The sequence below is a fragment of the Callionymus lyra genome, chromosome 5, assembly GCF_982586985.1.
Source record: "Callionymus lyra chromosome 5, fCalLyr1.hap1.1, whole genome shotgun sequence".
NCBI lineage: Eukaryota > Metazoa > Chordata > Actinopteri > Syngnathiformes > Callionymidae > Callionymus > Callionymus lyra.
In genome coordinates this window covers 10742778-10768702 of record NC_141822.1, presented here as the reverse complement: position 1 = coordinate 10768702, position 25925 = coordinate 10742778, and the positions used below count along the sequence as shown (strand labels likewise).

At 37.8% G+C, this 25925-nt stretch overlaps 4 protein-coding genes across 8 annotated transcripts in view; 1 reads left to right on the top strand and 3 right to left on the bottom strand.

Annotated features, from left to right (window-relative positions):
- Positions 1–6910, bottom strand: part of dnm1a (dynamin 1a) — a 54485-nt gene extending 47575 nt beyond the window's left edge. For 3 of the 4 annotated variants that reach the window (XM_087790758.1, XM_087790760.1, XM_087790759.1), the window contains exon 1: positions 6587–6909. In XM_087790758.1, the coding sequence (XP_087646884.1) occupies positions 6587–6747 (161 nt within the window). In that variant the 5' untranslated portion in view covers positions 6748–6909. Of the gene's footprint in view, positions 1–6586 lie in introns of all 4 variants that reach the window. The other variant, XM_087790761.1, reaches the window with a different exon arrangement.
- Positions 6911–7983: 1073 nt separating this feature from the next.
- On the top strand, positions 7984–20212 carry ciz1a (cdkn1a interacting zinc finger protein 1a). Of its 2 annotated transcripts, none has more exons than XM_087790756.1 (16): positions 7984–8118; positions 8370–8612; positions 9749–9876; positions 11640–11881; positions 12106–12211; positions 12277–12364; positions 12978–13069; positions 13148–13221; positions 13300–13482; positions 13569–13699; positions 14750–14843; positions 14911–15021; positions 15092–15217; positions 15927–16002; positions 17354–17475; positions 17547–20212. In XM_087790756.1, the coding sequence occupies exons 2-16, from the start codon at positions 8437–8439 to the stop codon at positions 18204–18206; spliced, it is 2409 nt and encodes an 802-aa protein (XP_087646882.1). In that variant the 5' UTR covers positions 7984–8118; positions 8370–8436; the 3' UTR covers positions 18207–20212. The 2 variants fall into 2 exon arrangements, with proteins under 2 accessions (XP_087646882.1, XP_087646881.1); XM_087790755.1 differs by having other exon boundaries at positions 12091–12211.
- Positions 20213–20315: 103 nt separating this feature from the next.
- Positions 20316–21674, bottom strand: bbln (bublin coiled coil protein). Its single transcript, XM_087790757.1, has 2 exons — positions 21418–21674; positions 20316–20699 (listed from the first exon to the last, which is right to left on the bottom strand). The coding sequence occupies exons 1-2, from the start codon at positions 21491–21493 to the stop codon at positions 20452–20454; spliced, it is 324 nt and encodes a 107-aa protein (XP_087646883.1). The 5' UTR covers positions 21494–21674; the 3' UTR covers positions 20316–20451.
- Positions 21675–22508: 834 nt separating this feature from the next.
- Positions 22509–25385, bottom strand: tdp2b (tyrosyl-DNA phosphodiesterase 2b). The gene is made up of 7 exons (XM_087792440.1): positions 25219–25385; positions 25044–25138; positions 24290–24427; positions 24107–24198; positions 23303–23418; positions 23066–23236; positions 22509–23011 (listed from the first exon to the last, which is right to left on the bottom strand). Exons 1-7 carry the CDS (start codon positions 25351–25353, stop codon positions 22730–22732), a joined length of 1029 nt encoding a protein of 342 aa, XP_087648566.1. The 5' UTR covers positions 25354–25385; the 3' UTR covers positions 22509–22729.
- Between the last annotated feature and the right edge of the window lie 540 nt (positions 25386–25925).

The window sequence follows — 25925 nt, the reverse complement described above, 5'->3', positions numbered from 1 at the left end:
CATAGTATAACATAGTATAGTATAGTATAGTACAGCATAGTATAGTATAGTACAGCATAGTATAGTATAGCATAGCATAGCATAGCATAGCATAGCATAGCATAGCATAGCATAGGATAGCATAGCATAGCATAGTATAGTATAGTATAGTATAGTATAGTATAGCATAGCATAGCATAGCATAGCATAGGATAGCATAGCATAGTATAGTATAGTATAGTATAGTATAGTATAGTATAGTATAGTACAGTACAGTACAGTTTAGTATAGCATAGCATAGCATAGCATAGCATAACTTAGTATAGTATAGTATAGTATAGTATAGTATAGCATATTATAGCATATGATAGCATAGCATAGTATAGAATAGTATAGTATAGTACAGTATAGTATAGCATAGCATAGCATAGCATAGCATAGCATAGCATAGCATAGCTTAGTATAGTATAGTATAGTATAGTATAGTTTAGAAAAGTACAGCATAGCATAGCATAGCATAGCATAGCATAGCATAGCAAAGATGGAGGATCAGGTGGGGTTTTATAGCATATTTTTGGACCTATGGAAGATAAAAATATTACTAAATAGCCTCAATCAACATTGTTAAATTAAATGATCAACAAAAACCAATTCATATAATAATTAAAAAAATTAAAAACCTTTATTTTTATTGATACTTTTTAGATATTTACTAAACATTCAGATGGAAAATTTAATCCGACAAACTAAACTAAGCCATGAACCAAACAAAAACATAAGACAAAACAATACATCATGTTATCTGAGCTTATTTTTATTATTCTTATTGTTTAATTCTAAATATAACTTTTTTAAACTATCTCTTTTCCCTTCTATTATTTGTCATTTTTTCAAATACACTTAAATATAATTTTTTATAATGTAAAATAATAGTTCGCAATATTTCAACAGATAATGTGTTATCTTTTTTCAATTATTTTTATTTGCTATTTATTTTTCTAATAAACAGGATTAGTAAGTTTTTGATAATTAAACCTCACAGTATATATCTTGACCCAAAAGGAAATGTAGATTCTGACCCAAACTCAAATGTCACTTCACTAAACACGATAATCTGGGATGGAGTCAAAGTGGAACATCCATGTAAATTATTGATGGAAGGTAAAGAGAATCAATCGAGCCAATCAAATTGCATTTTACGGGATGGTGGTCATCCCCGATTAGTGTGGAGCCAATGACAGAACGTTATGCTCCTGCGATGACAGAGATTAGTGCTAATCCTCTGCACTCGTATCAGAACAAATGGCGCTTCGTTCCCACAGACACTTTTGTCGCTCCTGCTGTGTTTCCGCTGCAAACACAGCTAACAGTGACAGGTGCAACTGTGTCTCTGACGCTCGTATGAATAATGAATCACTTGTTTATTACCATCAAAATGATTGAACAATCTGGTTATGAAATCACATTTGTATCATACGTGAGGAACATATGCACACATATACACGTATACACACACACACACACAACACACACACACACACACACACACACACACACACACACATACACCCACACAACACACACATACACACACCCACGATGGTCCCGTTAAAAGCCTCAATCTATTGATTTATTTTTATCTTATTCTCCATTACAGAAGCTCTCAACCTTTTGCCAGCTGTGTTCTCCTATGGCGTGTTCATTTCAGTTAGTGCCCCCCCTTCACCCTCCCCGCTGCCATCCAGATAGTTAGATAAACTATTATTTAAGTCTTATTATCATGAGTAGTAGTAGGTCTAGTGTCATTACTAAACTATTGCTATATACTTATATGAGGTTACATGCTTTATTATTATTATTATTATTATTATTACTGTTAATAATAATAATAACAATATTGTTATTGTTGTACAATTATTGTTATTATTGTTATTATTATTATTATTATTATTATTATTATTATTATTATTATTATTATTATTGTTGTTGTTATTATTATTATTGTTGTTATTATTATTGTTATTATCATTACTACAGCATAGCATAGCATAGCATAGCATAGCATAGCATAGTATATTATAGTATAGTATAGTATAGTATAGTATAGTATAGTATAGTATGGCATTGCATTGCATTGTATAGCAGAGCATAGTATAGTATAGTATAGTATAGTATAGTATAGCATAGATTAGCATAGCATAGCATAGTATAGTATAGTATAGTATAGTATAGTATAGTATAGTATAGTATAGTATAGTATAGTATAGTATGGCATTGCATAGTATAGCAGAACATAGTATAGTATAGCATAGCATAGCATAGCATAGCATAGCATAGCATAGCATAGTATAGTATAGTATAGTATAGTATAGTATAGTATAGTATAGTATAGTATAGTATAGTAAAGTATAGTATAGTATAGCATTGCTAGGCTATTGAATATTAAAATATCCATGATTACTAGTATAAATATATTTCCAATCAAGAACACAACGTTTTTTCTAAATGAATTCAAGTTTTAGGAAACAACTTTCAACCCGAGCACTTACGACCACTGTAGTGCTTTAACACAAATACATTTACACATTAGGGCAAAAAGATTCAGCTAATGTTAGTCCCTAATAATAACAATATTTGGTTATTGAGCTTTTAGTTGTAGTTGTTTATGTCAATATTTGAACAAAAAACAGCTGTAAATGTATTTAATCAGAAGCTATTCCAGGCTAACTCAGGACAGGTTAAACATGGAGACAGAAGCTAATATGTGAACCAAAAATAGACATAAATATCAGTTAACTATCGATATTTAAAGAAGCCTTTGAAGTCCAACAACTCTTTTGACATTTATCAGTTCGGCTTCATGTCGTGAAAAGGACGAGAGATGCTGTTCCGTCATTTCAACGGCGCAGTTCAAACAGAAGATAACAACACTTTCTTCTGGAATAACATTTTAGTCGGGAATAATAATCAAATCAAAACATGCTTCGCTGATCGTGTCGTGCACTTGAATGAAGCTGCTGCGACTCATCGCTGCTGCGGGCCAGCGCTCGCTCGCCTTACGTAATAAACTCAGCTATATATCGTGGAGTAATCTCAGGGTGGGGGTTGGTCGAGAGCGAAGGCATCACGGAGAGAAAATGTCTGTGGAGGAATTTTATTCTGCCGGTGCCAGCAGCTTTAGCCGACGACAGGATGTTTTGTAACCCATCTGGAATCGTTGGTTTCAGCACAACACGATTTGCATTTGTCATTAAAACTCATGCGTCACTGCTGTTCATCTTCAACTGAATCGTGAATCATTTCTAGAAATGTATTGATGATCATTGCAATTACAAATAAATAGTGTAGTAGAAGAGGATGAAGATGTGTTCATGGGCTTGTTTAAAGAGCTGTCCATGGTGCTGAAACGACTTCATGGTCTTACAAGTGCAAAATGGAATATAAACCTTAAGTAAAATAAGGCTTTTATATTCTGTCATTGTGTTAGAAGTTTAATCCATCATTTGTTCATGTCAATTCAGCACTAATCGTGTTTAAATTTGATTCTATTGTACATGCTGCATGTTGTTATTCTGTTCTAATGATAGTCAACAGTCATTTTCATCCATTAGGTATTAAATGCCTTGTATAATAATTCATGAAGGAAGCTCCTCACGTCGAAACGATCCAAATATCGATCGGTTGTTTTTAAAAGTAGCGACATTCTTATTGACACGTTGCATGACTGACTCGCTAAGTGAAGTAAGAATTTCAAGCTCAGGATAAAAAGCGCGAAGTACACTTATCAAGTTAACCCTTTCATTGGCAGTTTTGCTCCTATATCGCCACAATGTTAAAGTTGTCAATCAACCAATACTGCGGACATTTCGTCTCTTACATTGTACACTGCCACCTACTGGCAAGCTGTTGTAACAAAAAAAACCGAACTTTAACGTAAAAAAGATGGCTGAAGGAGGAGGCTAAAAAAAAGTATATATGAATATTAGTTTGGTTATTTTAGGGGCATTAAGCAATAAATGAAGTGAATTAAAGGGGTTAAAAATTTTCAAAATACATCTAATTTTTATATAATATTTATATAATAATATATTTATTCTTTTTTTATCCTGCGGTAAGAGTAATATTATGTTATTAATCTCTTGATGTTTGACCTTCTTTTCTTTTATTAATAAGTTGTTTTTTTCCTTGTAAATGAGTAATTAAAAAGTCTGTCTAGTCTAAAAATATTTAAAAAGAAAAGATTTATATTTACTTTTGTGAAATTAGGCGATTCAAGCTTCATAACTGGTGTTAAATTGAACACCTGGATGATTAAACCAATGTCATTGACATGTGTTGCTGCAGCTCTGCTTCCTGTTTTGTTCTCTTCTCCTGATTTGGCAGAAATCTCCCAATTTTCCTGCTCTATTATGATCTAACATTTTCCCCCTCATAACGCTTTCCTCCTATTATGACCGCCTAAACCCGCCATTCCCTCGAGAAAAGCGGAGCAATTAGGTGGAAGCTGTTACCACGACGACGGCGGCGGAGATAAAGCGGCACAATGTGCTCCTCGTGATGAGTTGGAAGACATTGTTTTAACAGATTAAATGTTCCGACTCAATAGAGTTACAAATCTGGTGAAATTAAACGTGTATGAGCACTTTCAAAATATGTGGATTCTCTCTTCCCTCACTCTTTATTATTGCAGTTACCTGGTCGATTATTTCATAGAAAGTTACATCTAACACTTGTAATATTATTATTCTAAAGAAGGGGTCTAAACTCAACTAGTGGGCGGGGGTCAGGAAAGGTCAACTCTTAAGGGGACTGGGCCACAGGTCTTTAAAAAAATTGATTCATATGTTGTTCTTCCACGTTTTATGAATTTTCATTGTTCATTCTTTGCCATTTTCCTCTCATTTTATGTTTTATTTTACTTTATGAATCAGTTTCATCCTAAGTACCTTTATAAATAATAACATTTAATGTGATTATCTTTTTTTTAAGCATCTAACTTCAAACACAAATGGAGTCCCTTGCTCCTAGACAATAAATGAAGAGTGGAAGAACGTCATACTCGGCAACAAGTGGACCACGAAGTTTAAGACCTCGGTTTAAATGGATTGCTTTTGAAGGTGTCTTAATATTTATGCTGCCTTAGAACTGAGACATGAATGAATCAACTTAACGTCTCAATGTTATCTCATAATAATCCATTAAACAGTGTTCGTATGTTCCTCTGATGCATTTACTTATCGACTAGTTTTCTAAATGTATGTTGCGTTTATTTATTTAATAATATTTAACATTGAATAAAGAAAGATTTATTGCTACTGCTAGTCTTTGGAGAGAATATTGCAACATGTTGTAAGTGTTGCACCAACAAAATAATCGTTTTAAGCAGATATTTAACTTTTATTTTTCTACCTTAGTTCTTTGTAAACATCTACTTAACCCCGATTTTATCTTTTTCTTGCTGCTTTGTCAAATATGTGAAGGAAGTACATGTCACTTGGACATGAAGGTATTGAATATTAATTCATTTTAATTAATTATTACGTGTGTATTCCACTTCGTCGTTTATTTATGTCTCTTTATTTATTTTTTTGAATTATTGTATCTTAGTTTAATATTAATCTGATTGTATTTCTATTATTTTTAACTGGTGGTTTTAAGAAATAACAGGAGAGGTTTAAATGAAGGACTCACTTTCATGAAGAACCTGGAGCTACTTAAAGAAAGGAGGATTAAAAACAGGTCCCATGGCTGGAGAATGTTTCCCACTAATGAAACTAATGTGATTTCGGTGGAAGTCAACGAGGTTATCACCTGTTTTCTTTAATCACAGTTGAACAAGGTTTTGGGTTTCATTCCCTCTCTCGGGGATTCACTGCGTTTTTTTTTTTATGACATTAAGGCTGTGGGAGGAGCTGAGGTTTGACACTTGGATCCAACACTGACCTTGTTCAAGCGACAGAGAGAGAGACAAAAAACGCCACGTCAGCGAACACACGGTTCGGTGTGGTCGACATTTGGAAGGTAAATAAACAGTGTTACTCTCGCCGCTTACGGTTAAGCTTCACTTACAAGTCTAAGCACCAGCAGGACAGATGGAGGAGCTGAGCTCGAGGGCTCAAAGCTCAGGTGGACTCACTGTCTCTCCTCCCCTCCCTGCAAGGTCACGATGCAGCACAAACACGTTTGCTTCAGAGCTGCGTTTATTTCATTCAACACTTTCACTGTGCTGGACAAAATGGTAGCCCACCCTCAGGGTAGTGGCATCTGCAGCAAATGTTCACACGTTTTTTTATTATTATTATTATTTTTAATCTCACATAAGTCGCATTTCTACAGTATATTTTGGTTTATTTCAAAGCCATTTATTGACAGTGGTTGCAATTCGTGACTGAACTCTGCAGGGAGGATTTCACAGGCCTTTAAAAAGAAAAACCTTCCAGCTCTGACATATAAATGTAAAGAATTATTTCCTATATTTGATCATTTTACTCGATGGTACATATGAGGGTGTGTGGGGGAGGATGGGAGTGTCATGTTAGAATCCACTGCGGCCGTTTTTTTTTCTGCGGGGAGCACCTGAGATGAACCGCAGGAAACGGGTACTCACCTCCCGACGAAGTTCTCCAGCACCGAGCTCTTCCCCGCACTCTGGCCGCCCACCACCGCGATCTGAGGCAGGTCCAGGTTCGCGTTCTGGCCGATGGCGGAGAAAGCATCTTGCATGCGGTTGACCAGAGGAATCAGATCCTCCATCCCGCGGTTCCCCATCTTGGCGAAGGACAAGTCCTGGTCAGCGTCACGAGGAGGCGAGAATTTTGGTGCTGGGTACCGAACCCTCCTCGTCTAGTGTGGCTCTGAAGATAGTCCCCCCCGGTGTGTCAGATCGTCATCGACACCAGGACACGATCCACCGCCGGGCGCCGCAGAGGGAGGATGAGGATGATCTGTTTCCTCAGGAAAAGCTCCCGTCAGTTCCGATGTTGGGCCACTAGGTGTCGCCAGTTGACGTCGATGCATCTCTAAATATGGCGTCTCTCTATTCCTCATTCATTTCTACCGCTTATTCCTTGAGGTTTTACTCAACCGATGCCTTTTGTTTTTATTTCAAATATATTCATAAATGTATTTATTATTATAATTCTTATTTCCATTTTTTTTCTTGTATATTATTTTTCATTTCTATGTATCCTGTTTTCACCAAAATTTAAATTAATTAAAAAAATACATAAATGTATATTGTTGATATATTTGGCTAATAATACTGTTTCCGGTTATGATTTCTAAAAATATATTATTGGGTTTATGTACATGTATCGCTAGCCATAGCTTGTTGCTAACAGCTCTCACTGCAGTTATCATGAGGGGAAATATATTATTAAATAATATATATTTTTTTATATTCATATCATATTTCAAAAAAAATAAACCATTAAAAAAACATAAAATCTGTTCGTATACAATGAGATACAAAAACGTATATTTTGTTATATAAAAAGCTTGATTTGAAATAAATGTATGCTTCACGCATCATCTATTCCGTAACAGGTATAATACATTTATAATAAAACGGTTATAACATTATTAGATGTACATTATATATATTTAAATATATATACAGTATATACACTGTATATACATCGCTGTCCTTGGTGCTGAATATGGTGGCGAAAATGACATTATTAAATCAGAAGTAAAAATAGATTAAATACGGATTAAATACCAACTAGGAAGTAATTAATTGATAAATAAGAGGTTTTTTTTTTCATAAACGTTCTTTTAGTGTTTCAATGTTGTTTTTTCCAGATATTTATATTTTATTTCAACAACAATAATACAATAAAAACAAACGAATGGAGATACATATTTAATTATTGTACTTTATTGTACCATGTGATGTATTTAATAAATAAAGAAATGAAACGAAATGACCTCTGGATGAAGCATCAGAACGATCCACCACCAGGGGTCACTAGAGTCCAGTGTAGCCTCGTCGCGCTACAGAGTCCAAGCTAGTAGTTCGATCTCATGCAACTTGAACCGGTTCGAAGCATCTTTTTTTCCAATCATAAGGGATTTCGTTGTTCAAATATTCACATCGATATCTTCGATTAACTCCTCGCAGCCCCCGCAGGTGAAAAGGTAGGAAAATAAACGAGGATATTCGTGTGTTTACTGGCGTCGAGTCTCGCTCTGTTGTGTAGCCGTGTGTGGTGATGCTAACCTAGCTTTGTTTTCATGGTGACTCTGGCGTTTTTATTGGTTTTAATTCCATTTTTAAAAAAAATGATCCTCCACAACCTCACTGTCTTCACCAAACCATGTGTTAAACTGAATGGAGTTTATCTTCACACGAGTGATGACCGTGACGTGAGCCGTGTGTTCCTCCCCAGGAACAGGAGTCAGTCCCCGCGGCTGCTGCTCCGTCAGTCGCCTGGAGGATCAACCGTTAGACTGAAGATGTTCAACCCGCACATGCACCACCACCAGCAGCAGCAGCAGCAGCAACAGCAGCAGCAGTTTCACCAGCACCTGCGGCAGCTGCAGCAACTGTTCCAGCAGCAGCCTCCGCCGCCTCCCCCGCAACAGCCGGCTCCCGGGCACCATGTAGGCCCGCATCACCACCAGGCGCCGCGGTGAGGAGAACCAGGAGAGACCGAGGCTTTGATTAGGGCCCTCTGGTCAAGCGCTTACATCCCGTTTACTCTTGGAATAAGTTGTATTTAATACTAATAATAAGACCACAGCCTCTCTTGTTATTATTATAACGTGTGTAATTATGCTGTCAATATATATTTTATTGCGATTTAAAGAAACATTTTACATTTTGAATAATAATGCTCTGAAGTAAGTAAGTAATTTTTATTTATATAGCGTTTTTCTAGACCAGGGTCACAAAGCGCTTAAACAATCAAAACAATATTCAATAAAGTATATACTTTAAAGGTCAAGATAAAACTGATAACACAACAGGAGTTCCAGAAAATCAAGGAAAAGCCTGAACAAATAAAAACGTCTTAAGATGTTTCTTAAAGGAGTCAGTAGATCATCAAACACAGAGATCGTTCCAAAGCTTAGGAGCAACAGTCTGGAAGGATTTCTCTCCTCTGGTCCTGAACCGTGTTCAGGAACCATCAGTAGATTCTGATCCACAGACCTCAGAGCCCGAGCTGGGGTGTAAGGCTGGATCAGAATCTACTGATGGAAGGTCTGACCATGAATAAATCTGAAAGTAAGAACCAGAATTTTAAAGTTGATCCTGAAAGAAACTGGAAGCCAGTGAAGAGTTTTAAGGATTGGAGAAATGTGAGTTCTTCTACTTAACATGAGAATAAGAGTAAGTTAGTAAGTAATTTATATTTATATAGCGCTTTTCTGGACCAGGGTCACAAAGTGCTTAAATAATCAAAAAATATATACTAAAAAGATCAAGATAACACCACAGAAAACATTTGTATGGCATGTTCACTGGTTTTCTTACCAATGTAACCTATTAACTTAATTATCAATTAATACAAGTACAACTTTGCCAGGTATTTTTTATTTTTTAATTGACAAATAAATGGCATAAAACAATTGGTCTTCTAACCTTTTGTCCATTAAGATACAAAACCAAAGCAGTTGTATTAACTTATAAATAAAGAAAATTACTCAACGATGGCATCAAATGTTCTCACATCTCTTAGTATTTTAGTCATAACCACATTTTAAATGTAACGAAAATGCATGGTTTCTCATGTTTTACATCTGAATTTCACGTTTCTATTTACAGACAAATGCCTGTGCCGCCTCAAGCGGGTGCTTCGCCTCGTATGGTGAGGATGTGCCAGGCCACCCAGACTACGATCATCGCTCCCAATCCCATGCTGCAGGGCGCCTTGATGATGCAGCAGATGCAAGGTACTGCCTTCATCTTTGAAATGAAAATGATTAATGTTCAACATAGGGATGCAACGATCTGATACTGGTATCGATTCACGGTCTGATCCAGATTTTCTAAGTTGGACTGGGTTTCGGTGAAAAAGCTGCGATCCTCATGTCATATCTGAGCAGTTTTATAAATATATTTGCGCCATCGCCTGTGAAGCAGCGGCTCTGCTGCAGAGAGGACGTGCAGAGGAAAATTCACTCGACTAGATTCAACACCATTAACTTAATGAAGCATCTAGAGAAGCATCACGTACAAGAGTATGAGCAGATCGAAGATAAAAGGAAGGCGAAGCAGTAAACTTTGCTGTCGTAGGGACAAGAGAAACTTTCAGTCGACTGCGTGAAAGTCAATAATAATAAACGTTCTTGTTTTAATGTTGACTTCATCATTGGAATCTGCCTCGATCCAATAAATAGAGAGTTTGTGTTTAATGATGTTGAATAATAGATGACAGCACAGAGTTCCATGTGTGTGACGTTAACTCTCCTAAATATAAATGGCACAAACTTCAGGATGATTAATGATGACACAATATGCATTTAGCAAGTTTAGTTTATAACACCGTTAAACGGTTAACCAACTTACTTTTAAATCGTGTTGATCACAGATCAAATGATGATCCTAGTTTGAGGATCGCGACAGAGTTAACTCATCATTGTTCAATAAATCCTGCACGACACAGTATCTGTCAATACTAATGTGATTATTGTGTGTTTCTTGTATTAAAATTGTGTCAGAATCAGAAAACTTTTATTGCCAGCGTTGTAAACACAACACAGGAAATACTGTTGTTCTAACATACGATTATATTGATTGTGCTTCTTTTATTTACATTTATTCATAAAACCTAATTAATTTTGAAGCAGGGAAGACTCCTAAGAGTGCTTTTATTTGACTTGTTTATATAAAAGTGTTATTATTATTAAGTTCTAGACTTTTTGTGTTCACCTAATAATCTTGACCCTTGCAGCGTTGTTTGCACTTTGTTCCAATTTTGCACTCTTAGTATTTTGTTTCACCAACTTGTCAACTTCATAGACCGTATACATATTTTTCAGCTAAAAGAGAAACAAAGTTAATACTTTAACTTTCTATTATTATTTTTTGTTCTTAAAATATGTTGTATCTATTGGTAATTGTGTCAAATTAAAGAGGACTGGTGGAAATGAAGGTCATAGTTCTGGTTGTGCTTTTCATATTCCTTGGAAAGAAAGTACCATTTCTCATGATATAAATTACAAACAACATTTCATTTATATCGCATGTTTTTTAGGCTGGTTCATGCAATTCAGAAGAAAGGTTCTTTTTGGAGCAGGATCATTCAGACGTAGAGCAATAAAAATCGAAGACTATTAGGAAAGTTTTCAAAATAAAACGGTGTAAAGGAACGGCAACCAATGCAACCAAAGTTGTAGTTCAAATGATTAAGGTGCAAATCGCAGCAAGAGCTGGTTTTCCTCATGTGATCAGACATGTTTTCTGACACATTTTATAAACGCCACCTCACATGATGAATATGTGAAGAGAAAACACTTTTATTCGATTCATGTCAAACGAATACGAGTGCGTGTTATGCATTTGGGCAAAATATTCATATGACATCGTCATCACTACTAAACACTTTAAGTTACTGGTTTGGAGTTTTATTCTTGTTAAACTTCATCTTGTCCAACAAGCTCCTGATCGTCTCCAAGTTCTCAAGAATCGTTTTGTTTTTGTGTACTTCCTGCAGCCGGCAGCATGAGGAGCTTCGGGATGGGTGGACAGCAGTTCCGTCAGTTCTTCAGTGCCGGAGCCAGGTCCTCGCTGCTGGGTCCCGTGCCCATGGGCATGACCATGAAGGGCCCTATGAGAGGATTCCCGGTTTCTAGACCCTTCAACCATCACCCACGCTTCTTTAACAACAACATCCCATCAACCACTGCCCCCCCCACCGCAACAACAACCGCAACCACCACGAGCTCAGGCTCCCAGGTGATTAACGCTGTGAAACCAAAGCTCTTAATTTGACGTCGCTGACACTTCCTTCCCTCGTGTGTGTGTGTGTGTGTGTGTGTGTGTGTGTGTGTGTGTGTGTGTGTGTGTGTGTGTGTGTGTGTGTGTGTGTGTGTGTGTGTGTGTGTGTGTGTGTGTGTGTGTGTGTGTGTGTGTGTGTGTGTGTGTGTGTGTGTGTGTGAGTGAAGGATGCTGATGTTCAGATGACTGACAGGAAGAGAGACAGTGAGCAGATGACAACAGCCAGTACTGAAGATAAACCAGCAGCGAGCAGCTCCACTGAAGCTCTCACAGGTGACGCCCAAACAGGTACGATCTTCACTCGGCTCCGAATGCATGAAGCAAATGTTGACGTTTAATATTTCACCGTGAAGGCGACGCACTGGGGAAAGTGAGTGAAGATGCTCTTTTGGCCGAAGACGTTTTGGAAGAACCTGTTGTGAAGAAACAGAAGACAAAAAGGTACGACACACTCTGAATGGAAAATACAACCATTTTTACACATCAGTACATCATAGCTTTTTAATTTGTAAATGAAGTTAAATTAAAACAAACTATTCCTTGTTATAAATCTACTTCAAATTGCAAGCTGTCCTGTAGAATGTTAAGTCATGTCAGTGCCAAAAGGTTTGATCAATTATCTCTGCACTGGTTTGATATCGTCTGCTGGAAGTTTTATATTGAATTTAAAAGGCTATGATTTACAAAATATTTTAGTTTCAGAATTATTGGAATGAGAATATCAAACTGTTTAAAAAAAATAGAAATAGTAAGTTCAAAAAAGATTTGATGAACTCAATTTGTACTTATAATGTATAATTGTGAATTCAAGTATTCAAAAGTAAAATGTATGCTTAACCTTCGGGTCACCTTGACCCTGAGATAACAAGGGTTAAAAAACCAACAACATTCCAATAAAAAAAAATAAAGTTTCATTATTTTGAATTCAATAATAGTCTTTGGAACTAATATAGAAAACAAACAACATGTTTAGATGAACAATCCTTTCCAGGATTCTTTTCAGGTCTGAATCTCACAAAGAGAAAAACATGAATCTTCCTTCACTCCGTCTCAGGTTAGAGGACGAGACGACGACCATCGTTGACACGGACGCTAATAACTTGTCCTCCGAGTGCAGCGACGCTGCGGACGGGAGTCTGGATGAAGGTGATGCACAAGTCAACTTATTCAGGAAACTAGCGACGCAGACATGTTGAGTTTTCTCACGGATGGTTTGTCCTTCAGACTGCATTCTCATGGAAGGAAAGAGTCAGGCTGTGGAGCGAGCGGTCGAGATGCTGGCAGAAATCTCTGCTCAGGTGCTTGTTCGACAATTTAAGATGATTCAATGTTTTAGTTCGAGTGTTGTTTAATCCTAGTTTCTTCTCGTTGGGCAGGCACTTGGCGATTCTTCTTTCGCGTTGACGTATCAGGGTTCAGGTTCTCAGCAGAGCTCCGGTGTTGAGACCAACAGAGATGAAGCTCAGGCTCTGCTGGACGACCAGGAAGGAGACCAGGAGCCGACGGAAGGCAGCAAGTTCTACTGCTACCTCTGCAGCGTCACTTGCACCAACCAGCAGGCGAGTTCGAAACTGACGAGGGAATAGTTTGAGTGTGATTTCATTTTTTTCAAAGGTTTTAATTGTCTTTTCTTTGTCTTTTTTAGAACTTCAAGAATCACATGAACAGTGTTGCTCACCAGCAGAGAATGATGGAGATTCAGCACGTGAGCAACGCCTGCCTGGTCACTCTCTTGCCCAGAGTTCAGGAGTCTCTTCTGGGAACCAGCAGAGAAGGGTGAGAACCTCAACACGGACCACATCTATGGAAGTGTATCAGTGACATCAGAATATTGAATGGTTGGATTTATCGTTTCAACAATGTTAAAACTTTTCTTGAACATTTTTATTCAATCATTTTGATTTTAAAAGGTTACATTTGTTTAGTTTTTTTGTGAAAAATCTTCAGAATATTTTGAGTATTTTCAATGTTTTTGATAGAAATATATTTTTTAATTTGCATAATTGAAATTAATTTAATTGGTATAATATTGACATTTTCAAAAAATCATTCATTTTTAAAGTAGGGTCAACTATGATTGGTTACTTATATGCAAGATGTTTTCAAACATTGTAGTTTTCTCTCAGTTTTACACATAAAGAAACAAACTTTTGCGTGAAATAAATAAGTTACACATTTTCTAAATTCCATATTGAAATATTCATAGCCTTTTTAATTCATTCAATTGGTATAAATAATAGTGCCAACATTGCCACATTTTTTATATATATATATATATATAGATATATATAGATATACATTGATTAAACATTTAAAAAATGATTCAATGCTTAAACAAAAATTTAAAGTAGAAAGAAACATCAAAGTTTCAACATTTGAAAATTAAACCGTTCAGTATTCAATTTCAGTTTATTTATGCCACTGATATAATTATATACATTCCAGTTTTAATACTCGAAAGGCCAGAATAATTTGGGCACAATGACGGGGCACACCACTTTTTGTTGTTTGTCTCTTAGTTTTATAGTTAAGCACACTTTTTTGTCAAAACAAAACGCCAGTTTTCGCTGAAAGTTTTTTTTATACTTTTGTTTGATTTCTTTAGGGAAGAAATGGTAAGAAAATGAAATTGTTTATGAACACAAACACATTAAGGCACAAAACATAAAGACATTTTTGCATCTAAAAAAGATTTTGTTAAAAAAACAAAAAAAACACTTATAATGTAGAAAATATTAGAAACAAGCTGGATCTTGTTATGTTTATCAAAAGGAACAGTTTATCCTTTTCGTTCAGCTGAACATGTATGTTTTCTATCCACTCCAGGGAGAAGAGACGCGGCTCTGAGCGATGGTGCTCTTCCTGTAACTCCCACTTCAGCGGCAGCATCAAGGACCATCGTCGCTCTGAAGAGCATCGAGTAAAGAACTACTGATAAAAAACGTTTCAATCTTCCCAGACCCTCACGTCCGACCTTCTCTCCTCAGCTCGCCAGCACATCGTCGGTCTCCTGCACGGTGTGCAGACAGCGCTTCAGAACCTCCCAGATGTTCGTGGAGCACCTGCAGACGCAAGAGCATCGACTCAAAGTGGAGAAGGTGATCAGCCGTGATGAGCACCGACGCCTCGTTGAGTTAGGTTTGTTTAAAATCCCCTCCTGTGTTCCAGCTTCAGGAGACCTTATCCAGGCTGACCTCCACGGATGTCGACGGTTTTTCACTAGAAGAAGAGGAAGAAGTCTGTGAGCTGCAGGACGACACGACTCTGAAGGACGAAGACTCGCTGGCAAATCAGGTCAGTTTCTGACAAAAAATAACCATCAACAATATTTGGAGTCGTATAGAAAAGAAAATCCCAATTATTTATTGATTGAGAATGTCGTTATATTGATCCTGAAATGATATTAAAAATAAAAATAAACTTATTTAACAATAACCTTATGTTTCTTTTTTCCCTCATTTTGACTCGTAAATTGTTTAGTTTAGTTATATTTCGTAAACCTTTTACTTAAATCTAATTAAAGTAAAATACATTTTTACCTATATATATGTATCTTAATCTATATACATTTTTAAATGCATTACACTTGTATTTTTCACTGTATTGCTCAGTCTCTATTTAGTACAACAAAGTATACAGACAGTTCAACATAGTTACAGTTACAAAGATACACTTGCCTTTTAACCTGATCATCTTGTTCTGTTTAAATCATTTATCTTTCTTAAATAAAAAAAAAAAAGTTGAAGCTTGAGTTAAGCCTTTTATTTTAATATAATTGTGCGTAACCGTGTGGTTTTTCTACTTTAAAGTAAGGAAAAGGTATCATTCAGTATTCTTATTTTCCATCAAATATATTTTTTTTTATTTCAAATTAGTTCTAAGTCAATCGGTGCAGTGACAGACTTGTGATGATTATACCTTCTCCATGGTCGTGGGAAGCCACAATAAAAATCCCAAGTTATCGTCCTGCTCTGGCCCTGACACACTTCTGCTGTGAACACAGGACGACTGGACGTCCAGGGAGGTGACCCTCGGGAACATGAGCAGCGATGAGCAGTATGACCCTGAGAAAGTCTATGGTAAGTTTACGAACATGTATATTTTTAGTCTCGAATTTAAAAGTCAAGTCACAGTTTTGTTATTTTTAGCAGAATAAACTGAGCCCCCCTGGTATGATAATTGATATGATTCAGTTTCACTTTTTCTACATCTGCCAGTTTCCATCTCCCTGTGTTTCTGTCAACTTTAAATATCAGCTGTCGCTGCTTGAAAGAGTTAGTTTTTTAAGAAACTATCGAGAAAGATTCATGTTTGTACCAAGATCTAGTGATGGTCTGATGAAGCTTCATGAAACAGTGTCATGTTGTTCAGAGGTCAGTAGGTGGCGCCATCAGTTTAAAAATTATGTTTCATTAGAACAGTTGTTTAAAAACAAAGGAAAACTGTGCAGACACGCCATCTAGTGGACTCTGAAATAATGACACTGTTTCATGAAGCTTCATCAGAACAAGTTCATTGAGAAATAAGAGACGACAAATCAAGAAGTTTTCTTTTCCTTTTCCATTATAGGTTAAAATAAAACCACTTTACTGAGAAACAACACAATTTCATCTCCCATGAAACCAAGACTTAAAAAATCTGTTGCCAAATTAAAGTATGCAAATGTGTTCAGCACAAATTTAATTTTGTATTTTAGTAATAATTTCAGTTATTTTTCTAACGTGACAAAAAAATCTGGCCTTTGTTTATGACATAAGTAGTTTAGTCTACGACAAATGAGTCGTCATTAATCTCCTTTTAAATGCTCCGATCACTTCACCAACCGCTTTGATTCAATCATCCTGTTTGGTACAGAATGATTGAATCATTTGTCAAACATCCGTTTTGACGAACCAGGAAACACGGCAGATGTTGAGAAATGTCCGTCTTTCTTTCCTACTCATGTCGTGAAGGGGTTGCATTAATAGGGGTCTATTAAAATATATTGTTTTTTAATGTGTTTTACCTTGTTTGGTCTGCAAGTGAGGCACCGCTCTGTCAGGCCTCATTCAGTTTCTGCCCTAAATAAGATCTTAAAATTCAGTTATTCTCAATAAATAAAATGTCAAAGAACTTTAGAATCATACTGTATATCGTAACACATCAGTGTAAAATATTTATATATATATTTAATTTTTAAATCATGATCCTCAACAACTGAGATTTGAGCTGATATGTATTAGCTTGTGTTAATGTTAGTTTGTTTTGCTGTTTGTTCCAAAATGTCTATGACATCATTTTAACAGATATTTCTGTGGGGGTTTTTTTTAAGTTAATGACTTCAAAACTATAGCACAATATTTAAACTTGTACACCTAATATTTAAAAGTTTGATATTTGTATCTTTTAGTTTATTTTTACAATAAAATAATGTGTTTTTTTCTACACCAGGTTCCCGATTCTTGGTCCCGGTGGCAGGATTCATCTGCAGCCTCTGCAACAAGTTCTATCACTTCGACTCCTCCGCTCTTCACACGCACTGCAAGTCCCTGACGCACTTTGAGAACCTCAAGGTTGGTCGTCGGCTCAGGCTGCAGCTCGTCGCTCAACTTTCGTTCTTTGAATCGTCCGTTTCCTTTCCCAGGAACACAAGTCTTCACTCGATCGAAAGGAGGAAGAATCAAATTCAGGAGAGACGGGCTTGGAGCCGGAGACGGGCTTGGAGTCAGACATTGGGTTAGAGCCGGAAACTGGGCTGGAGCCGGAGACCGGCTTGGAGTCTGACACTGGCTTGGAGTCTGACACTGGCTTGGAGTCTGACACTGGGTTGGAGCCGGAGACGGGCTTGGAGCCTGACACTGGCTTGGAGCCGGAGACGGGCTTGGAGCCTGAGACGGGCTTGGAGCCGGAGACGGGCTTGGAGCCGGAGACGGGCTTGGAGCCTGAGACGGGCTTGGAGCCGGAGACGGGCTTGGAACCGGAGACGGAACCGACCACAGACTCGTCTCCTCTGGTCACAGGCTTCAGCTCGACCTCTATCCCTTTCCTCAGTTCTGACGCGGGAGACGACGAGACGACCGCAGACGACCAGAACTCACAGATCCCGACCGCTCCAACCGTGGACTTGCCCGAGCTGACGCCCCAGGACTGCTCCGGGGAGCCTCTGGCCGATGGACTAGAAGCGAAAGCCGAGGATCACAACGAAGAGGAGGAGGTGGAGGAAAGTGACGCCTCAGCCGGGAAGAAGAAGAAAGCGAAAGCTCCGCCCACTCGTAGGTCAGGGAGGGCGGCCAGTAGACGCTGACCGTCATGAGACGGGAAGCAACGGTGAGCAGAACTGACCAGGTGAGTCGGCATCGACTCGACAAGAGCCGCAGATCAGGTACAGTGGAAGTTGTGACTCGACATAACAAGTTCAAACCCCGGAATTCATGTTAGCCCACCATGCTACAGATGCTAACAGGGACCAACATTTGTCAACATTAGCGTCACTGAGACCCGACTTGTCCCGCTTCATAGAATCAATACTGACCAGTGTTTTGAATGCAGCCATAGAGCTTGTTTAAAAAAACTTGTTTTCATGATTTATTAAAAGAATAGTTTTGAACGTAAAATAGGAAAAGGAACAGGTACATTTGTGTATGATTTGTTTTGATTATTTGGGTCATATAAGCACACAAATGACGTGTTTTCTAAATAGTGGTTCAACATTTCCTCCCGGAGAATCCCCTTTCGAAGTCCTGGATCCCAAGAGTTCCACAACATGGTCTCATCAATGTTGTTGTTTTCATATCCCAGTCATGTGACGACACTCTAGCGTTGAATCTTCACCTGAAAACAAAGTTGATTCAAGTGTTTACCGCTCGATCAAAATCTGTGCCTAGAAAACTCTAATAATATCTGATCTTGAAATATTATTGTGGGTAAAACAGAAGTTTAAGCGTCGGTTGAGCTCATTGAAGAGTTTTTCCTCGTGTGGTACGAGAGACTCATGAGACGTGTTTAAGCTGCGAGTCAAGATCGAAGCACAAAACTTGCTGCTGTGAAACTTGTGCTTTCTTGGATGGATTTTTCATTCAAATGACCAGGATTGTTAGTAATTATTTAAAAGTAAAAAGTCATTTAGTACTGTTTAGATTTGCGAGTGTTTTTTGTAGGTTTTATTATTTACTTTTATGACTTTTCACGAAGTAGCTCAAGAAATCACTACAATAAACCGACTTTCAAGTGATTCTACTCAAAAAATGTGTTGTTAAAGTTCTTTCTCTAACATGACTTCAGTTCCTAATCAGTGACATTTTAAATTAATAAACAGCTTTTGTGTCAAATTAGCTCCTTGGCAGATGTATGCGCTGTCTCAGTGCTTTCCTTTTTTCTTTTCTCTCTAATTTGTGATTTTGAAACGACAAATCATACACAAATTACAACATAACCAACGTGTTCAGTGTTCCATCTGTTGAATGTGAGTCTAAAGCAATCATCCAGGGAAGGACAAATGCAGAAAGAAAATCCTCCTGAATGTGTCGTAGTATATTTGTTTTATCAGTATTTTTTTCAGTTTCATTGATGAAATGAGACGTTGTGGGAGATATCCCTGTGGTCTGTAAATCTTGAAAGACGCGAGAAGAAACAGGAGCAGACATCGTCTATATATTTGACTCAAAATATTTGAAGGGCTGACTTACTGTGTTTCATTCTGACGGAACTACACACATGTTCGAGACAATTTCAGGACTTTAATGATGATTCTTCTCTTGAACTAAATTAAAATGACTATGATGTGTTGAATACTCGAGTTAAATGATGATCCATTCTTTAAATTCTTCCCATCTTAAGCTACTACTTTCTTCCGTGGACTTTTTTTTAAAATTTATTTATTTGGAATATTGTGTGTGTTAATCAAGTTGCCGTGCTGCGATACACTGGATAGAAGAAGCATTTCAGGCGTGTGTTTTGAGTGTTTAACAAAGAGATTATTTCCATCTTGAAGATCTGCTGTGTCACCTGATTCACTTCCTCGTTCGTGACCTTTAACATTTATCATCCTGCGGTAGATGCAGAGAAACTGAATCATTGGTAGGAAGCGCTTGTAGTCATGGCAACAACCATGAGGATCAGGTCTCGCTGATGGGACCAGCAGATCTAGGAGATTTGAAAAAAAAACAACAAAAAAAAACCTTTCCTATTGCATTTTTATTCCACCGCTCGTGAGACTGGTGTAGTTTTGTTTTTTTTTAATGCTGGAAGTTTATTGTATATTTAGATGTTTTCTGTTCAGGAGTTAATTTATATTAAAATATTGAAACTGTATCCGAGTGTTTATTTGATCTATCCGGACATTTGCCGTCAAGCCAGGGTTATTTTTCCAGGTGTGACAACTTCTAGATGCTTCTGGTATAGTCAGAGATTTGAGTGTCTTCATGATGGTAACTTTAATTTAACATATTTGGTCACAATAACACACGTGCACATCCACATCACTGACGATGAAAACATGGACAAACACAAGAAAAAACACGTCTGGATATCTCCACGACAACGAGGATTTTCTAGCTGCTCTTTTCACTGGCTTGTGAGCCGCTCGAGTCCTGGTCTTTGTCCGGCTCTCCGCCGGAGTCGGGCTTGTCGTCGACCTGACCCGCGGCGGGGTCCGCCCTCTGGGCTCTGAACTCCTGCCGAGCTTGTCGGTTCGACTCCATGAGGTCGTGCAGTTTCCCGTTCAGCGCGTCGTTCCGCTCCTCGATGCCGTCCAGATAGGAGTTGATCTGATCCAGCATCGAGTTGATTTCTGTGTACTCTGGAGATGGAGGAAGACTTGTCGTCACAATCAAAAAGCAATACACATTTCAAAATACCTACACAATTAAAAACTCTAAAAGGCCAAGACACAATAACACAAAAAAAACCTGCACAAATAAAGAGTGTCTTAAGATGTTTCTTGAAGGAGTCAGTAGATCATCAAACCGTGTTCAGGAACCATCAGTAGATTCTGATCCACAGACCTCAGAGCCCGAGCTGGGGTGTAAGTCTGGATCAGAATCTACTGATGGAAGGTCTGACCATGAATAGATCTGAAAGTAAGATCCAGAATTTTAAAGTTGATCTTCAAAGAAACTGGCAGCCAGTGAAGAGTTTTAAGGATCAGGGGAAATGTGAGTAGAGCGGCTCAGAATGCTCGCTCCAAAGATTTGCACACCGAGAAACTTTGTCAGTCGCACCTTTCTTGACCTCTGCCTGTAACTCTGGATGATCGACCCCCAAACACTAGTTTCACTTCATTAAAAAAAAAAACATTAAAACTATATAAATACAGCATTTTAAATATCCAAACAGCTGCATCCAAAACAACATTAATTTACACCTTAAATTATTGTGTCAATTTTAACATAGAAGTTATTAGACTGTGTGGATAATCGGATTGTGTCCAGATCTTTATCGCATTAAATGAAAAGATAAATCGGGATAAACTCTTCGCTCAATGATTTATTTATATCGGTAATGAAACACATGTTTACCTTCATCTTCGAAATCCTCTTCATCATCGATGATTTCTTCGACGGAAATATCCGGGTCACTGTTCGGTCCAGACATGTTGGTTCTTCTTAATGAGCTTAGCTAGCACGGTAGCATTAGCATACAGCTATCGAGTCCTTCACGTCGATCTCCTTTCTGTAGTTCAAGGAGAGCAATATGTCACAGAAACAGTGATCAGTGACCCGTGAACGCAGCACTAAAGAACATTTGTCTTTATTTACCTAAACGTGACGGGCCTGTACATAGATCCTCTATTTGAAGAGTGACACAACTCGTACACTATCAGCTGCGTTTGATAAAAAACGTTACCGTAAATGAACATTAGGAATGATGTTTGAAATTAAATAACATAGACGATAGATCATCTCAAATTACCGTTTATATATGTATATATATTTTTTAAGTTCATAATTTTGGCTTAGTCGGTCACCAGAAATAGGTGCAGCGTGAGCCATCTGTCTTTTTTTTTTTACTCTTTCATGAGTCATGTGGCTTCAGTCAGGTGACTAAGAGTCACGTGATCGTCGCTCATACACGCAAATGTCATTATTGTTCGTTCAGCTTCGTTATTATTCGTGTAAATATAAAAATATAATGTAATGGATTTACAATCAAGACCCAAACATTGTGACGCACTTTGAAAATAATCTTTCAACAGTAAATGACTGTTTGTCACCGTTTTTAATAGCAATATAAAGCAGATTTAACTTAATACATGAATCTGGTGGAACAAACACGTTTGTGGTTTTATTTTATTGTTTACATTTTAGGTGGACTTCAAATAAGCGCCACTGCTGGCTCGTATCTAACGCTAGGGGGCGCTCTTTAAGTAAAACCGAACCAATCATACGTTTTGTTAAAGGGGTATTAATATTAAATACTGCAGTAATAAGCTTGTTCTTGTACATCCATTCCATCACAACTATTAAACATTAATTGAAATTAACTTTAGTATTTTTAGTGATTGTTGTCAAGGCGTATTAAAATACTTAGTTTGCAGTACAAATGTATTTACATGGAGACGATTAAAAAAGAAAAATTAAAGAAATTGAATGAAAACAACATCTTAACATTTGGTCAACATTTTTAATTCAACATGACTTAACCAGTCTCACCTCATCACTTTATTATTGATGATCGAAGCCGATGAACATTTAAATTATATGAAAAATATAAAGTTTTTTTTTTTAGGATTAACATCATTTAAATTTTGATTCAAATAAAATAAATCATGCAACTGATGAATTGATATCATTCCAGAGCAAGATTGAACATTCAACAAAAACAATATCTCTACGAGGCGGAGAAGCAGCAGTACAGCCCCCAGTGGTCGCTGATGTGGCGCCGGCAGCTCAGCGGGTCGGTGCCCAGCACCGTCATGTGACTGGGGCTCATGCGGGCGACGCCCTCTTTGGTGGCCGACCGGATGTAGACGCGGTCGAAGCGGCAGCGGCTGACGTACTTGGCGTTTTTGTTGTGGTTCAGTTTCGTGTCCCACGTGTAGCGACAGTGCTCCGGCTTCCCAAGCTTCTCCCAGACGTCGTGCACGCCGGCCGGCAGACCCACCTGGGCCACCTGAGCGAGAGGTAAGGGTCAGACTCGGAGTCACGATGAGAGGTTTTTTTTTACCTCCTTGTCTCTCAAGTTGGTGTCTCCACCGAACACCACGGTGACGTCGTCAGGCGCGTTCCTCATCCTCTGCATCACCGACGTCAGCTGCTTCATCCGCGGCCCGGACTGATCTTTGCAGCTCTCCAGGTGAGACGTCATCAGGCACAGCTTCTTGCCTTTGAAGGTCGCCTGTCGGACGTTAAAAAAACGTCAAGGGTCGGATCGACGTCGTTGGGCGATGAGCGCGACACCAACCTGAACCACGAGGAGATTCCGCATCTGACTCGTTTGGAAAGTCACGATCTCACTCTCCACCAGGTCGACGCGGGTCTTTTTAAGCATTATACCGGTGAAGTAGCAGTCTTCTCCACCTGGTGACACAAACAACCCAATCGACATCTTGGAATCCCAGTTAGTCAGGGCGAGAGGCGGGTAATACAGTCAAACGACTTGAAGGATACTTTTAAATGATCAATCTCTAAGAATGAAATGCTTTATATGCCGATGAGGCTCAACAATGACAGCCATGTGTCAGAAATACAAGAGCAAACTTATTATTGTAATATTTTATTTAAAAAAAAATGTATTAGGTGCGACTCATAATGTAGCCACTGCTACAAAACTAGGGGAGTAAATGTAGTTGTTTTTTGGCTTTCAAAACATATTTTAATTGTTGTTTTATGGTTTATTTTTCAATACATGTGTGAAATAAAATATGCAATTAAACTTCGGTCAATACGTCTTCCACAGTGAAAGGAAGAAGGAAAATCGATTGATTCCAGCGATGACTGAGGACAAGAGGATACAGTCGACTCCAGCAGCTTTTAAAGCTGATGTTTGTACATATATATATATATATATTTTTTAAACAAATGAAAGCAGTTACGACTTCATCAAGAGTCACATGTTTGTAAATTCAGCAACACCAGAGTCAAGTACTCGACAATACTACACGTGTATCCTTGTTACTACACTATCAAAATATATCGAGTCGTTTCCACTATATCGTGATACGTCAGATTCTTGCCAAAACAAACCTCTATACAATACATGTCATACCTTGAAGAATGAGATAACTCCTTGCTCTTTTCTTCAGATAATCCACATAGGCTGGGATGAGCTCCTGGAAGAAGACAACATCAGGGTGATACCTGCAAACAAAGAAAAAACAAAAAAGGGAAACTAAATAGTCCAGCTCTTTTAAATCTTCTCACACGTGAAGCCAGAAAACACCAGTCTTACAAAGCCAGGATGGAACAGAGGCCTCTCGCCCGCTCTGGTATGTTGTCGAGGTCAAGGCCGTCTATGTTCCAGGAGATGAGTGACAGCTCCTCGCTATCTTCCGTTGATGTTGTTGGACTTTCTCCGGTCAAGTCGATGCTGTCGGGTTCAGAACCAACGATTAATAAGTGCACTTAAAGGGTAACTAATGTGAAGAGTCAACTCTCATCAGGACCATGTTTTAAACTTATTACTTTATAAAGTTCTCCCTTCTGGGCGAACAAGAGGTTACGAGAGCAGTCTAGTATGACGTAATAATGGCTTCACTCCTCCAGCCAGCCAGCTGTAATCACACCCCGCTTTGTTTATACAACAAGTCACTTGGAGGGGGAGACTTCTGGGATTGACGACATGCAGTGATGAACCCAGATTTGACAAATTACAGCAGAATAGATGTGGTTTATATTTATACTTCTTTATATACAATCTGTGATTTTAAGCAACCGGATTTCGTTGTGAGTTTTCACTGCTGTGTTCTTCTGTGCAATGACAATAAAAGTAAAGTCTAAAGTCCAAAGGTAAACAAGATTTCATATCTACAAAAACAAAGTGTTTTCAGTGGGCGGGGCTTAATATCATTTTCTAACGTCAATATTTCAATAAAAAAAGAGAGTTTTGTACAAACAGACACTGATGATACAATAGAGAACAACATTATTTAAGACACACTTAAAATGACACTTAAGTTGACCTTTAAACAAGTGAAAACACAAACCATTCCAAAGGTTTCTTCTTTTCAGGAGTCATCTTGGTCTCCTCAGGAAACTCGTCCACTGCAGTCGTCTGTTCATAGTAGTCTTCCATAGCTCGCTGAAAGATGGACACATAGTTATAGTTCAATAAATGTATAAATCAGACGAAGTTTTCAGAACTACATTAAAAAAACGCACTTCTAAAACCCAGTCATTTTTACGCAGGAACTTTTCAGCTACTTCATCGTCAGTCGAGGTTATTTCAACGAACTCTTTGCAGATTGAAGTTCTAACCACGTCGTCGGGTGGAAATGTTACTTCTGAAGATGCCATTTTCTCCTCTTTTTCAAGCACCTTCCTCTAGCGACACATTGGAAACAAATCTAAATGCGCGTTACCGCCACCTTGTGGTGAGGAGCATTAAACGTTAAATGATAAAACTAAAATATGTCAATCGTATGATTTCTTTTAACTCACTTTTGGGATATTTTCGGGGAATATTCGTTAATTTGATCAGTTTATTTTTTTTATATATATATACTTTGTGTTTATTTTTAAATAATTTTTTGTATTTCTTATAGTGTGTTTTGAATTACTAATTGTATTGTCTTCCGCCAACGGTGTGCGAAACGCAAAAAAATAAGTTAATTTTACACTTTCCAAACAATTTTGTTTTTTGACAATAGCTATATAATATATTATTAAATAAAATATACTTAATCTCGCAATTAGTAGAAGTATTGCGAGATCACTATACTATAACGTTTTCTTTCTTGTCCCCTTAGGGACTCCGTACCTTAGGCATAAGTGCAGTGTGGAATTTATTTATCTAAATAATTTAAATAAAATGTACAGTTACATGGTTCCAGTGATACCAAATAACCATAAAGTAATTTAAATTAATT

Excerpts from the sequence above, each read along its gene's own strand:
- ciz1a (XM_087790755.1), top strand. The coding sequence starts at position 8,437 with ATGTTCAACCCGCACATGCACCACCACCAGCAGCAGCAGCAGCAGCAA. Across the intron at positions 9,877-11,639 it reads GATGATGCAGCAGATGCAAG|CCGGCAGCATGAGGAGCTTC; the intron begins GTACTGCCTTCA and ends TACTTCCTGCAG. Across the intron at positions 15,022-15,091 it reads ATCGACTCAAAGTGGAGAAG|CTTCAGGAGACCTTATCCAG; the intron begins GTGATCAGCCGT and ends CCTGTGTTCCAG.
- bbln (XM_087790757.1), bottom strand. The coding sequence starts at position 21,493 with ATGTCTGGACCGAACAGTGACCCGGATATTTCCGTCGAAGAAATCATC. Across the intron at positions 20,700-21,417 it reads AGAGGATTTCGAAGATGAAG|AGTACACAGAAATCAACTCG; the intron begins GTAAACATGTGT and ends CTCCATCTCCAG.
- tdp2b (XM_087792440.1), bottom strand. The coding sequence starts at position 25,353 with ATGGCATCTTCAGAAGTAACATTTCCACCCGACGACGTGGTTAGAACT. Across the intron at positions 23,237-23,302 it reads GGAATCTCCTCGTGGTTCAG|GCGACCTTCAAAGGCAAGAA; the intron begins GTTGGTGTCGCG and ends AACGTCCGACAG. Across the intron at positions 23,012-23,065 it reads CCAACTTGAGAGACAAGGAG|GTGGCCCAGGTGGGTCTGCC; the intron begins GTAAAAAAAAAC and ends CCTCTCGCTCAG.